The sequence below is a fragment of the Emydura macquarii genome, unplaced genomic scaffold (assembly GCF_026122565.2).
Source record: "Emydura macquarii macquarii isolate MOO-44397 ecotype Brisbane River unplaced genomic scaffold, CSIRO-AGI_Emac_v2 contig_2205, whole genome shotgun sequence".
NCBI classification, from domain to species: Eukaryota; Metazoa; Chordata; order Testudines; family Chelidae; genus Emydura; species Emydura macquarii.
Genome location: NW_027132342.1, coordinates 26,014,716 through 26,029,514, shown reverse-complemented (window position 1 = coordinate 26,029,514; position 14,799 = coordinate 26,014,716). Strand labels below are relative to the sequence as shown.

Here is a 14,799-nt window from a genome sequence, read left to right as displayed (position 1 = left end):
ATTTTTCACATGCACACTGCTCCTGGACCCTGCAGCTTTAAGAAAGAGTTTTGCCCTTTCTGCAGGACTGGTTATGGTACCAGATATAACGGGGGTGGGGAGGAAGAAGGCTGAAAAAAATCCCAACCAAACCTATGTTTTTACTGTACTGGCGGCTACTTTTATGCACTGGAGCTGATACAAATCATCAGGATTGATAGTAGTGACAAGATATAAGAGAAATGGAATAATATTTAAGGAAGATGATATCCAGTTTGTTCCATACAAGAAGGCTCCAATATTATGGAATGTTTCTCTTTGGAGGGAATCAAATAGAAAGACTACAAAACACAGGCATTGCCAGTTATACTAAACCAGAAGATATGGTCTCTCATGGATTTAGTTTGTATTATTAAGAAAATCTCTTATGTAGCCAGTGCTCAGTGGGTGAAATTCATGCCTGTGCAAAGGACTAGCATGAGGTCTATATATCACTTTAGTTCCTCTTAAATGACCAAATATGGCTTATATGGTGCATAATTCATACTTTGGCCCTATGCCCAGACATGAATTTCATGCAGAGACAGGAATTCCAATATAAATTAACGTATTATAATGATGTACAACTTAAGTGTAATAGCAAATGTAAATGGAATATCTAGCTCCAAAGAAACCCATTAATATAGACTTTCTTTTTTTAAAAACTTATCTTTCCCTAATCCCAAACACTAACAAAAGTTGTTATGCCACAGACCCATAGAAATGTGGAGGTGACACTGTCATCAGTGCCTTCCTCATTAAGGGCAGAAACCACTTCTCTTGCTCACTTTGAGTAGCATCTTATTCCACAGTCACCTTGATTTCACAGGGCCTCTTTGTGTGAATGACTGCTCACCAATATGAGTAAGAAGTTCACAGTCTGCCCTCCTATCTGTTTCAAGGCACAATATTTAAAAGCCAGAAAACCACTCTATAAAAATAAGTCTGAAACTGCAGACCGAGGAGAGAAAGGACAGGCCTTGAGCTATTTTGTCCATTGTCATACCCACTGAAATAAAAAGTAAACTTAAAACTATTAAAATCATCACTACAATGACTGACCAAAAGCCATTCGATAATGTTCCAGCCAGTCTTCCAGAATATTTTTGATTTTCCACTGTAGTGTTCTTAATTCTCTGCCTGCACTGATGTTGTTTACATGGTTTATATTCCCCTGTGGAATTTCACGTGTCTTCACCAACTCCGATAACCTTGGCTTTAAAAAAAAAAAAATAGAAAAAACACAGTTAAAAGTTATATTTGATGTTTAATGCTGCCAAAAGCATATTTTGAATATAAGTTATCATTAGAGTGAGAAGATAACAAGATTTTTTCAAAGCCTCCCATGATTAGAAGTTAGCAGACACTAGTAAATGCCACTATCTTCTAGTCTGAACCATTTTATTGTGTAATCTAGTTTGGCATCATAACACATATGCTTAGTCATCTGTTGTAGGATGGGAGGAGAAGAGTGCAATACATTGTACCTGAGGCTGTCACAGCTTGTTTGTCTGGCTAGGCTGCTGCCAGTCCCATTGATTTCACATTCCATTATTCAAAGACCTCCCTTTTGGTTTTCCAAAGGCTGTGTGAAGTGCAGGTGTTTGTAATCTTAGAGTGGTTTTGTTAGGCATAGCAAATATGAGGAGGCAGGAGTGCCCAGAATCACGATGGGGATGGAGACATCATGAACATCCATATCATTTGGTAGGAATAGGATTCCCTTTTGCCCACTCTTAAAAGGTCCAGAGTTTTTGAAAATTCTAAAACCATGCACTTTGCTTTCTAGGATGGCCCACCAAAACCTGCATTACCTCCCTTTTTGTTAATGTATTCCTGGATTTGTTGGGGTGAGGGGGCACATGGGTCCGACCATGAGCTTCAACAGAATAAGGAGGTCAGACTAGATTATTATATTGGTCTCTTCTGACCTTAGAGTCTATGAAAAAAAGAAATAATGCAGCCATTACTGCTTACACTTGAAAACACTCAGACCCACTAGACTGGGGCCACATCTGGCCCAAAAGTAGCACTTCAGCTGGTTAATATTCAATTCAAATTCCAGGGTAGGCTGCTCTAGAAGGGGTGGGGAGATGTGTGACAGTTGCAGCAAAACTTTACCTACTGCTGTTTTCAGTTTCTGAATCACTGCAGGAGGAACATAGTGGCAGAACTAATCAAGTCCTAGACAGCAAGGAGAGACTGTTCAAAGTTGCACTGCAGAGAGCAGAGTACATTTGTGAGTACACAGTTTGTTTTACATGACAAGGCTGATAACAGAAAATGGAAGGGCTGAAACCTCCAGGGACATTAAATGTGCAAGTGAAGAATGTAGTCAGGCATGGAAGAACTGGAAAGAGGAATTTAACCCCTATGTAGATATTGCTATGACGGATAAACAAGATACTGTGAAAATAAAACTATTTTGTTCCCTGCTTGGAGAAAGAGGGAGAGAGAGAAGGGAGACTCTGTGTGTGGAAATTCCCCAAGCTCAGCGCACCTTAGAAGCAGTGTTGGGCTATTTTGATACTCACTTTAACTCCAGGAAGAATAAAATGATGGAAAGATATAATTTCTTTACCTGGGATCATGCAACTGGGGAGGGTATTGATGAGTATCGCACTGATTTAAAAGTGCTAGCAGCCAGTTGCAATTTTGGAAATATTAAAGATTCGTTGATAAGAGACCAGATAGCATGTGGGATACTTTGGGGAAAAAACTTGGAGACTTGCAGGGCTGCAGAGCTATCCAAAGAGAGGATTAGAGCCTGGAAGGGCAGTCAGCAGAAACTGTCCACGCAATACATAAGAAAGAGAAATCAAAACCAGACACAACATTAGTAGATGACTACAGTACAAACACGTGCGAACACTATATTAAAAATCACACCAGACAGAAAGAAAAGTGTTCAGTTTATGGGAAAATGCCATATCTGTGACAAATTTAATAATTTTGCAGCCAAGTTTTTGTTCAGAGAGAAGAAAAACAAATCCAAGATACACATAGTAACGAAAGAGAGCAACAGTGAATATGAGGACAGTATGTATGTGGGTGACCAAACAGATGGTAAACACAATGCAAGAAGACCCTAGTAAGCACCAGAAACAGTTGTATGCAGCCACGTTACCTGGGAAGAAAGTGATACAATTTCAATTACATTGTGATGCAAGTTGTAATATTATCCTGATCGGTCTGGTGAACCCAGACATATGGGTGGAAGAGACTAACCAGCTGTTAACAATGTACAACTATGCCACATTAAATCCCGTGGGGAAATGTAAAATTAAATTAAAAAATGCAAGGAACAAAAAGAAATACAGACTGGATTTTGTGGTCACAAATGATGAGACAGCAGTACCATTTCTGGGCAGGAAAGCTGCCTAAGCCCTGAATCTGTTAAAAATACAGTTCAAAACATAATGAAAGTGAATAGCAGAGTGACTGAAGATAGCTTGGATAGTATTACCTGGGACCAGGAGATGATACTGAGGGATTCTGGAGATGTTTTTCAAGGAGATGGACCACTAGATGATGATTATAAAATAGAGATTGACACCAGTGTGAAGCCAGTTAAATTGCCAAAAATAAAAGTACCCATTGCAGTACTACAGCCACAGAAAGATGAACTGCAGAGCCTACAAAACTGTGGCATTACACAGCCTGTTGAGAAGAGCAGACTGGATGAGCAGTCTTGTGGTGGTAAGAAAGCCATTCGGAAAATTGAGAATATGCATAGACCCAAAGTCTTTAAACAAATCTTGAAAGAGAACCATTTCCCTCTGCCTACAACTGAGGACATATTAATATATCTGTCTAAAGTGAGACTTTTTACAGTAGATGATATAAAAAATGAATTTTGGCATGTTGAACTGGATGAAGAATCACAACTCCATTTGGTTAAGGATGCCAATGGGAATCAGTCTGGCACCAGGAGTATTCCAGAGCAGACTGACTGAAGCACTGGAGGGCATGATGGAAACCCAGACAATAACAGACAATGTGTTGATAGAGGGTGGCGATCCAGTCCAAGCACACCAAGATCATGACTACAAATTACTATAATTTTTTTTTACAGAGATTCAGATAAAAGAATATTAAATTGAACTTAGACAAACTCAGGTTGGGAGTAACTGAAATGGCATACATTGGACTTTTGTTGACGTCCATAGGCCTGAAAGTAGACCCAGACAAAGTGAGGGCAATTAGAGAAATTCCAAGACCCAACAATGTTAAAGGAATCCAAAGATTCCTGGAAATGGTCATTTAGCTAAGTTTTGCAGCCATCTGTCTGACAGCTGCAAGATCCTGAGAGAGCTGACACATTGAGACATCTTATGGGAATGGATAGACCAGCATGAGCAAGTATTCCAGAAAGTAAAAGAGATGATTGGGAAGGCTCCCATATTGAAATATGACATCATAGAAGAACGCCTGATACTGCAATGTGATGCATCTGAGTCGGGTTTAGGGACTACCATGCTGCTGTGGGGACAACCTGTTGCATTTCCAAGCAGAACATTCTCTGTGACAGAGAAGGTCTATGATCAAATTGAAAAAGAGATTGTTAGCAATACTTTTTGGAATGGAAAAATGTCACCAATACACTTACTGCTGCACCATGGATGTACAATCTGCCATAACTGTCTTGAAAGCCATTATTCAGTGCACAAAAGTGTTTACAGTGGATGATGATGCAACTGCAGAGTTACAATGTACAGATTATTGCCCAGGCAGAGACTTGGTGCCTTAAACCATGCATTACCTACCAGACCCTAGCAAGGAGGGATCCATCGAGACTGAGGTGGAGACAATAAATGTGGTACAGTACTTACCTATTTTGGAAGAGAGGCTGAGAGAGAGATATAGGTACAGAGCATGACAGAATGCTGCAGACATTGAAACTCATGATCCTACAAGGTTGGTCAATGACAAAAGATTAAGTACCCAAAGAGAGAACACCATTTTTTCAGATCAGGGATGAGTTATATGTACAGAATGGCATTATATTTCAGGGAGAAAGAGCAGTTATTCTAGGAGCTGTTAGGAATGAGATTATGAATAAAGTTCATTTGTCACATCTGGGAATAGAAGGTTGCTTAAGGTGAGCCAGAAGGACTATGTACTGACCGGGAATGAATGAACAATAATGGGTATTCATTAAAAAGTGTGATGTGTGCATATCCTGAGAAAACTCTCAACCGAAAGAGACCCTGTGGCAACATAAAGTTCCAGAAAGACCATACGCAAATATGGGAATAGATTTGTTTACCTTTAGAAACAACGGATACATGATCATCGTAGATTATTTTTTCAGTTTCTGGGAGATAGACTATTTCTGAGACACAAGATCAAGAATGGTCATGTAGAAGATAAAAGCACACTACACCGTGCAGGAAACTTGGGAGTGTATGTTCCGATAACAGACCTCAGTTTGTTTCAGGAGAGTTCTAGAAGTTCAGTAAGGAGTGGAATTTTGGTCACCTAACACCTTCACTGGGGTATCCTCAAAGCAATGGCAAAGTGGAATCACCAGTAAAAATGATTAGAAACTGTTGGGGGGAAAAAAGCAAAAACATCAGAGGCTGACTAATATTTAGCATTAGTAGATCATAGAAATACTCCCTTGTAACGCCTAAATTCTAGTCCAGCACAAAGATTGATGAGCTGGAGAACTAAGATACTTTTGTCAACAAGTGAAAGATTATTAGACTCTGGGTCTTCAGGTACTTCACTTGGCGAATATGGAGAAATCAACAAAAAAGACAAGCATTTTACTACAACGTCTGCAAGATCTGGAGCCAAGCGATAAAGTGCATATACAACCATTAACAAAACAGGATAAAGCTCTGGCACAAAGCTACAGTGGTGCAACCAGGAAACCAAAGATCCTATCAAGTGCAAATGGACAGATAGTGAGGCAAAACCGTAGGCACCTCAGGAAAATAAAAGAAATCTCTAAAACCAGCATGGACAATATGTTTTAGGGTTCTACAGCAGAAGAATCCTGAGCCACATTTGTTAGAAAGCAAACAGTGTCAGGGGTATGCCAGAGGAAGGACAGAAGGAAGAGGGTGTTTTGACAGACCCCAGCAACTCCAAGCCTAGAGATTATGGTTGACTTAAAGACAGCACTAGGGAAGCAGGAATGAACTATATTGTAGTAGAGGTGGGTGGACTGTTTATAACACCTGCTCATCTGAAGGATTTTGTGTGATGAACTTCCAAGTTGTACCAGTGTATAGCTAGACAGACTGATGAGGTGATGAACACAGTAACCGCAAGAACGGTCAGCCTCTGAAAGGAATACATTAGATTATCAGTTTTTGCTGGGGTGTTTAACAGCTTTCTTTAAAAGAGAAGGGATGTAACAATATGAAAGTGCTAGCAGACACTTTCAGACAGCATACTATTTCCTGGGGGGAACTGTTTGGAAATGACACCTCCTGGAGTACTGTCTGAGAAGCCATGAGGCTGAAGAAGACATGTTATAAACAGACACAACAAAGCTGGAGTTGAATTAACCCGGTATCAGAGTGAGATCTTACAAGGCAGCTGATTCAGATGCAATGAAACATAAAACATTGCTGAGCTAGGAGTGAGGGCTTAAATGTTCATCCTTGCCTCCATTTTGAAAAGAGATCTTAAAATTACACTGATACCTAGGGTCTAATGGAGAGTTCTTGAAGAGAATTTATGGAAGTGTGACCTTTTTTTCCCATAGTTCCCCTCTGCTCCAGACAGTCTTTCAAAATCTCTCAAATGGCACTGCTTCAGTGAGTTGTGCTGGGAACCGCAGGATAGATACCCAGAGCATGATGCAATTGCAGTAGTGTAGTATAGCGCTTCTATGGATATGGGTAAAACTACATGAGGAATAGCATAACTAGTGCAATGTAAGTATTTACACTGCAGCTGTCTTTATGTTACTGGTTAAGTTGTGTAGTGTAGAAACCGTCACAATGAAAGGTGTATTCTCCCATCAGTGGGAAAGTGAGTATTAATGTTAATTGTTAATGGGTGTTACCCACATGACGCATCCTTCAAAGTAGAACAGATTGCAAAATAGCTTTCTGAGCAAGGTGGTAATGAGGCATTGTATTTATCTCTAAGTTTGAATTGTTGCTTCCAAAAACAATATAGAGATTTAAAGCACAAAACAGATTGAGTGCGAGTGCTTTTTTCGTACAGTGGTTAAGCATTGCCGAGAAACCCATATAACATCTACCAATTTAGAGACAGGAAGCGTAAAGTATAATTTTTATGAGTGTCTAATGGCTCACTTTGTAAGCTAATTGGAAATACATACAGTCATGAAGAGCTTCACCCATTTAATATAACTCCTACTGTACTTAGCTGACTTGCTAAAAATGCACCAAAGTTATTTGCATAAATTGCTTAGCAACACAAATTCAAAATACAGAAAAAGCTTTTTTTCAATAAAACCAAAAGCAATCTGTAAGGGTGATGTCCGTAAGCCCAGTAGCTGGCTAAAGCCAAACCTGAAATTGACTAGCACCACACATAACACAATTGTGCTCAGGGATAAAATTTTCAAAAGCACCTAAGTCCCATTTTTAGAAGTGACTTAAGCACCCAGATCCTCAAATGTATTCTCCTCTATTTAAATGAGAGCTAAGCACCTAAATATATTTGAGGATCTGTGCTTTAAGGCCTGAGTCTCACTGGGACTTAGGCTCTTAAATCACTTTTGAAAAGGAGATTTAGGCTGTTAAGTCACTTACGCACCTTTGACAATTTTATCCTAGGTCCCAAAAATAACATAAGATGAATTCCCCAGAGGATGCCCTTTTATATATTAAAAAAATAAAACTTTTGCATTTTTGGGTTTTTCATGATTCAGAGTGATCCAAACAAAGGTTATTTTAAAAAACATTTTTAAAATAGGTCATAGTAGAGTATAGCACTATTTCATTCCATAATTGCAGGACTCTCCTCTATTATTATGGAGGTTTGGTAGTATCTCTTTAGTGAAGGTTGAAACTTATTTTCCATTATACATTGAGTTCCATATAACTTATTTTGGTCTCACTAATTTCCTGCAAAAAACAAGAATCAGCATGGCAAAACTCCCATGTTAGTTTACATGTTGAAAGTTATCTTCACACTTTTTAAAGAAATGAAACCTTATGCTGTACCCAGGCATTTTGCGCTCTTTAAAAATGCTCCGGATTCCACCAGACTAATGTGAGATTCCTAGTTTGCCAATAAATGCATTTGCAAATATGCCTTTCCCCATTTCAGAAATGGTCCTGTACATTAGATTTTAACTCAGATCTTTCAAATAAATCTCATTTAAAGTTTCTGTGACAAACCATTTTTGAGATAAGCTATGGCGAAAAAAAATTGGAAATGTTTTCAAACACATTTAATACTAATCTCTTCTGAGTACTGAATTAAGCAACAGCTTGTCCAAATTACTTGAAATTTCAGGAAATTAATTTCTGCTAATAGCAGACTAAATACAGTAATAGAACAAGTGAAATATTAAATTGCAAGTGTAGAAGAAAGTGACAGCCTGAGACATGTGGCCTAGTATAACCGGCCGGGTATAAGGCCTGAGCTAAAGTAGTAGTTGGGCCCTGATGTTATAAAGCAAAGCTAGCAGAAGTAAGGCTGTGAACCTGCTGGCAAGTGCACAGAATCTGGGACGAACAGAGCTGGTATTGCAAAAATACACATTTCTAAAGAAGTACTAGGCACAGAACATGCACGCAAGCACATTCATTCCAGAAAGGTGGAACCAAAACACCCAATGCCAACCATGGTACAAGTACACTCCCCAAAGATAACAAGAACACGCTGACCCCTCTTTTAGATAAGGTCAGGATGACAGTATGATAGTTAGAGATGTTTTGGTGTACAAGGGAAAGGGTGGCATCAGATCATGTCAGAGGGATAGTACATAATTTGTTTGTATCAGTGTATAAAAGAAGGTGTCAAAGGGAGTGTCTTTGTCCAGCCGAGGGGGGAATGGAAAGTCCCGCCATTCACTGAGCAGTGTCCATTGTCACGGGCATACAAATCCTACTGTAACTATAGAGTCTACAGGGAGCTAGCACTGTGCTTCATCGGCAATAAACCTGGCTACTGAAACAAAGTCTGTGGATTTACTGGGCACTTCAATTGAAGTCTGCTGTACTGGCTACCTGGCCAGAGCCAATGCAGCACACACAGAGAACACACGCGCAGCCAACACCTGGTGACAGCAGGGATTGGTATTAGATCTGGTCTTATTTATCTTTCACTACGGTATGTTTCCTAACATCAAAAACTTTGAAACAGCAATTGTTGTTAAAGGCACTGTCATCAGTGAGACGTGTTGTATCTTTTAATACCCTACCCTAGGTAAAAAAGACTGTGTATAGCACATGAGAACTATAGATAGGGAGGAAAACCACCATGAAAAATGTAAACTAATGACAAAGAAGTCTCTAATGTGACCCATTTTAAATACAAAAGAATATTCTACCATTTAGAAGTCATGTATATGTCTCAATGGCTTGAAAGAAGTCTAAATAAGAAGTTTTAATCACTGCTGATTCATGGCTTTCTGCAGTGTGGCACTTAAGCATTCATTAATTTTATTAGGCTTTTCGGTGTGTTGTCTTTAATTATGACAATTGGAAAAATTAGCCCAATTTTAGCTGTAAAAAGGGTAATAGCTATTTTGTTTTCTTTTGGGGGAATGGGAAGGAATACTGTAAATACGTTAAGTTGAATTTAGAAAATCTAAACATTGGGAGGCCCTTTTGATGTTAAAATTAAGGGAAAGGATCATTTTAGTGAAGATAAAAATGGCAAATGACCTACTTCAACCTGAGAATAAAGTTTAATTCTTTTGCCGTTTTCCTGTTTAACATATGACGAAAAAGCAAGTTCAAATGCTTAAAGTGTCACTAACTGCTCAGCCACTGACTGGTATTTTGATGTATGCAAATCTCATTTTGCTGCACCAGGGTTTAAAAAAATAATCTGACATTGAGAAATAATATTCTTGATTTGACGTTGATTGTACACAATATTTATGGTGGTGGAAAGTCTGGTAGAGGAAGAGAGGCAAGATGCTCCTCTAATCCCCACTCTGCCACTATGGGGCTGGCCAGGCTATCTGCAGATGGGCTGATTCAGAGCCTCTGCACGTGGAGCACCAAAAGCATATTAAAGTTGCCCCTGGAAAAGACAGTGGTGAAACTGCCATCTTAACCCCTTCATGGGCAAATCCCTCCTTTGGTGCAGTTTGCACCTCTGCCCCCCTTGTGTCAACTGGGGTAGATCTGTATCAGGATACTTTGTCTCTCTTGTCTGTAGCTTCTTTTTTACAAAGCTTTTTCTGTAGCTGGTATTTACAACACCAGGCTATTTAGAGTCAAATCCTCTTCCACACAGTTCGGTGGTGAGGTAAGGAGTGGGCAAGAAGAGGTAAATCCAAACTCTGTGACTGGCACAGACTCCGTTCTGAGGCAGAGAAGTCTGCTGAACATTTTGGACTCCTGTTCTAGGTGGTAAATGACCTGGAGGGGACCTACTTATTCTGCACAAATGCTCCCTATTCCATTGCAGCTGATGCCTCTGGGCAATGACTTTTCCTGTTTCACTGGCAGCAATATGTAGAGACCTCCTTCCCGGGCTTCATCTTCCCCCAGTTCTGTTTTGGAAAGGGGCTCAAGTTCTCCATTCCCCTCCATGCTTCATTTACATTGCTGTCAACTCTCTGGAGGTCTTATTCTGGTAGCATTTCAAATGGCAATCTGACAGGGACTCCTGAGGGATAGAGATATTATTATAATGGACATTGCCCTCAACAAAGTTAGAAGGAACAAGGTTCCATCCCTCAGCCTCTATCTTAGAATGTTGCTTAATAAACGTCAGGTTAATATAACTCCCCAGAATGATTGGGGGTAGCTCTTTGTTTTTCTTTTTTAAATATCGATGTACACATTTACCTGGCTCCCATCTCTCTCAAAATACATTTTTTGAACTTTTCAAGGTAAATGTTTTATACAAAATGGAATATAAATGGAGGGAAGTAAGCACTAAGCAAAAATCTGTTTGGGGGTTGGTTGTTTGGTTTTTGCTTTTCCAGCTTTGACTCTGTAACTCCCTTCACTTGTGAATCCCCTGATCATGATAACACATTTTATGATACAAAGATTACCTATCAGCCTGAGTTCAGTGGAGTGTTTTAGACATTTATATAGAGTAACATGGGCATTTTGAATGGATGGTCAAGCCAGGTGGACAACTTGCACACTTCATTCTGCACAAAAACAAGGAGCGGGGGAGTTTTGATCAGGACACTAGGGGAACCCTCTCCTCTTTCAGAAAGCACAATGTGATCTTTTAATGTCCACCAAGAAGAGACAGAACTTAATTTTTTAAACTCTCATACACAGAATCCCCCCAGTAAACTGCATGAACCTCAGTTTATTGCAGAGGTGGCCAGAAGCGTGCTTTGAATGGGGGGTGCAGAACAGCGGCATTCTGCATAGGGAGCAGCTGGAGGTCAGAGTGTCAGGAGTAGGAGGAGGAGTGAGGGGAGCTACTGAGCCTCGGCAGGGGTAGCGTTTTCCTATCTGCTCCCTGGCCTCATCCTAGGCATTGCAGCAGCTATGCCAGCCCTTCCTGGTCCTGCTTTCACCTCGATGCAGCTTGCAAGGATGTCACGTAGGGGCAGAAACAGATCAGCCCCCGGATTATTTCCACTGCATGAGCATTAGCTCCCACTGCCCCATGGGTTATCTACCACAGAAGGGTGGAGTCCACTCTCCCAGGACTCTAACCTGTAGAGTCTAGGTATTTCGTACTAATGCTCAGTCAGTGCCTCTCGGCAAGAGTGAATATCGAAACATGTTAAAATGGTCGTTGTAGCTATGGATGGGATGACGTACTCAACTGGACCTTATTATCAATGAGGGTTATCAGGTAATAGATTAATCATTAATAGACTATTATTTGTGTCATAGCAGCACCCAAAAAAAGCCAAGCGGAAATTGGGCCTATTGTCCTAGTTATTGTACAAATACGTAGTAAGGGACACTCCCATAATAGGCCATGGGGCAGATCGTTAGCTGGTGTAAATCAGCAGAGCTCCAGTGAAGTCAATTTGCACAAACTGGGGAGGAATATCTCAGTTTCAGTGTCAAGATGGTTGTGTGGGAAGGATTTAAACACAGCTGCAAGCCAGCAATTGTTAGAAAAGGAAGAGATGCAAAAATATTCCAGTAAGATTGTTAGCTGTCTTAATACTGAGTTTTTGATTGCTGCTTACTTCTTTCTTTAGCATCTTCTTTGTTTCCTTCTCTCCCAATTTTTTCCTGTTTACTTTAAATAATTCTTTAGCTGATTTGGATGAAAGTTTAACTCTGGTGAGTATCTGGCCCTGGAGAAGAAAGAGAAAAAAAAACACCTTTTTGATATGTTACACAATTATTAAGGGCTAGATGAACACAAAGTATTTATTATTTGTATTACAGTAGCATCAATAGTATGTCTACACTGCACACTACGCCTGAACTCTGACTCAGGTTTGAGCCCAAGCCTCCCTTCTGTCCACACACAAATCAGTCTGACTCAGGTAAGCAAGCACTCCTGACCCAGGTCCTCGGACTCCGGTAGGAAGTTGGGTCAGAGCCCGAATCTCAATGTGACTCAGGTCCAAGCCTGTCATTTTGTAGTGTGTGGCTGCAGCTCAAGATGCAGACTTGAGTCAGAAGTTCCGTGTAGTGCAGTATGGATGTTAGCACGGCTGTGAGACGAGGATCCAGCAACAGTCAGCTCAGGTTTACAATGTAATGTAGACACTCAAGCATGGGCTTGGAAACTTTGAGTATGTCTACACTGCAAAAAAAACAAACAAACCCCAAAACAAAAAACCAACAAAAACTAAACACCTGTGACAGCAAGTTTCAGAGCCCAGTTCTGCTGACTGAGACTGCCACTATGGGTCTAAAAATAGCAATGTAGACATTACTGCTTGGGCTGGTGTTCAGACTCTGAAACCCAGCGAGGGGGTCTCAGAGCCCAAGCTCCAGCACAAGTGGGAGCATCTACACTGCTATTTTTAGCAATCTAGTGAGAGCCCTTGTGAGTCAGTTGGCCTGGTCTCTGAAACTCACGGCTGTGGGATTTTTATTTAGTTATTGCAGTGTAGATGTATCCACCAAGTGCACAAGCCCAAGTCCCAGAGATTCAGGTTCATAATGCAGTGTAGACATGCTGCAATCAGAATTAAGGTCGGACTGTGTTAGGTGCTGTAAAAATGCACCTTTTCCTTGTCTGTGTGTATGCAAAATGAGGCCCCGACCCTCTGACTGGGATCTTTAGGCAGTACTGTGATACAAATACATATATCAACATTAGTAAGTGACAGTCTCTGCCCCAAAGAACAAACTGTTGATCATTGTATTTATGCTGTGTTTGCTGATAATAAAGCCCTATTAAGTGCTAACGTACATGGATTTTTTCTAAAATAAATGTTTTTTCTAAAAAACAGTCAAGCTAGTTGAGTTGTTAAATGAGTCAAAATTACATTTTTTTTGGGTGCAATTTTTAACTATTGTTTGTTCACATATGGCAAAAAAGGGTTAATTTCTAAAACGATCTGAAAGATGCTTAGAATCTGATATTAACTCAACTGCAAAATAGATATTTAAGGCTGAGTGGCTGCATTTATGAATTCACCAGATTTCTTCCTGTAATTGAATCAGCGTGCATCTCTATTGAAGTCAGAGGTAGACTGCTAATAAAGAGAGGCTCCTAGTAGAATTATATTTATCCATACATATTAGCAGGGACTGCAAGGGTGAAAGTGTTAATATTAAAAGGCTTAGTGACTCAGAGAAAACTCTTCAGTCTCAGAGGCTGTAGACTGACTAACATTTTTAATGGCCTTTGATTGCATAGCAGTTGCAACATACCAGTTCTTCTAAGTGTGGAAGAGCCACACACTGTAGTGGTGACAAAGACAACCGCACACTTTCATGTTGCCACTTGTAAACCAAGCTAATAGCAAAGCGCCCTGCAATCCTCACAGTGATGTAGTCGTTAACCTGGAGTAAGACAAAAGGGCAGTCATTTTCTATACTTAATCTTCATTTTCATGGCCCAGATTGGAGATGCTGCATAGCGTGACATCTCAAAATGTTAAATGGGGAAACTTTGGGATTAGCCAATCTAACTGATGGGCAATGATCAGCCTTTTTGATTAAATTTAGAGCCAAATTCTCGTTTTGTCTCCAAAATGGTTAATGATGTAAAGTTAATGAATATGAATTCTGGCTAGAAATGGCGCCAGGGCCCTTGCACAGATTATTTTTGCCCAGGACAAGTAATCTGATCATGCAGGGGCAGGAAGGTATACATTAGTTATTGTCTAGCCAGGGAGCATATGAGAAACTCCAATCTTTAAGCCCACTCAAGAAAAGCATCTTTGTTTCTCTTGAGGTATAAAGCCTACAGAATCAGGCACAGTTAAGCCAAAAAAAAAAAATCTACTCCATGCTTGTCATTTGGGCTTTGTTGCAGATGTGGATGAGCAGAGTTTAGATGGTATTTGGTTCAAGAATTTGTTTTGCACTTTTCGGTCACAAATCCATGGTCTCCTAGGACTTCATTGTTGTCATGACACTGGAATATCACGGCAACAGCAGAGAGGGAACTTGGAAGGACCCACTCCAAAACCACACCTTTCTACCATCTATTTAAAAGGCAATCTGTTAGCTGTACCAGACGCACACCTGTGCAATTCTGATTCTGTCCATT

General features: G+C 40.1%; 1 protein-coding gene across 1 annotated transcript in view; it reads right to left on the bottom strand.

Moving 5' to 3' along the window:
• LOC137160862 (uncharacterized) overlaps positions 1-14,799 on the bottom strand; it is a 65,126-nt gene that overhangs the window by 48,008 nt on the left and 2,319 nt on the right. The window contains exons 2-4 of the mRNA XM_067559788.1: positions 13,956-14,087; positions 12,308-12,418; positions 1,081-1,234 (exon numbers count right to left, since the gene is read on the bottom strand). Coding sequence (XP_067415889.1) covers positions 1,081-1,234; positions 12,308-12,418; positions 13,956-14,087 — 397 coding nt within the window. The remainder of the gene's footprint in view (positions 1-1,080; positions 1,235-12,307; positions 12,419-13,955; positions 14,088-14,799) is intronic.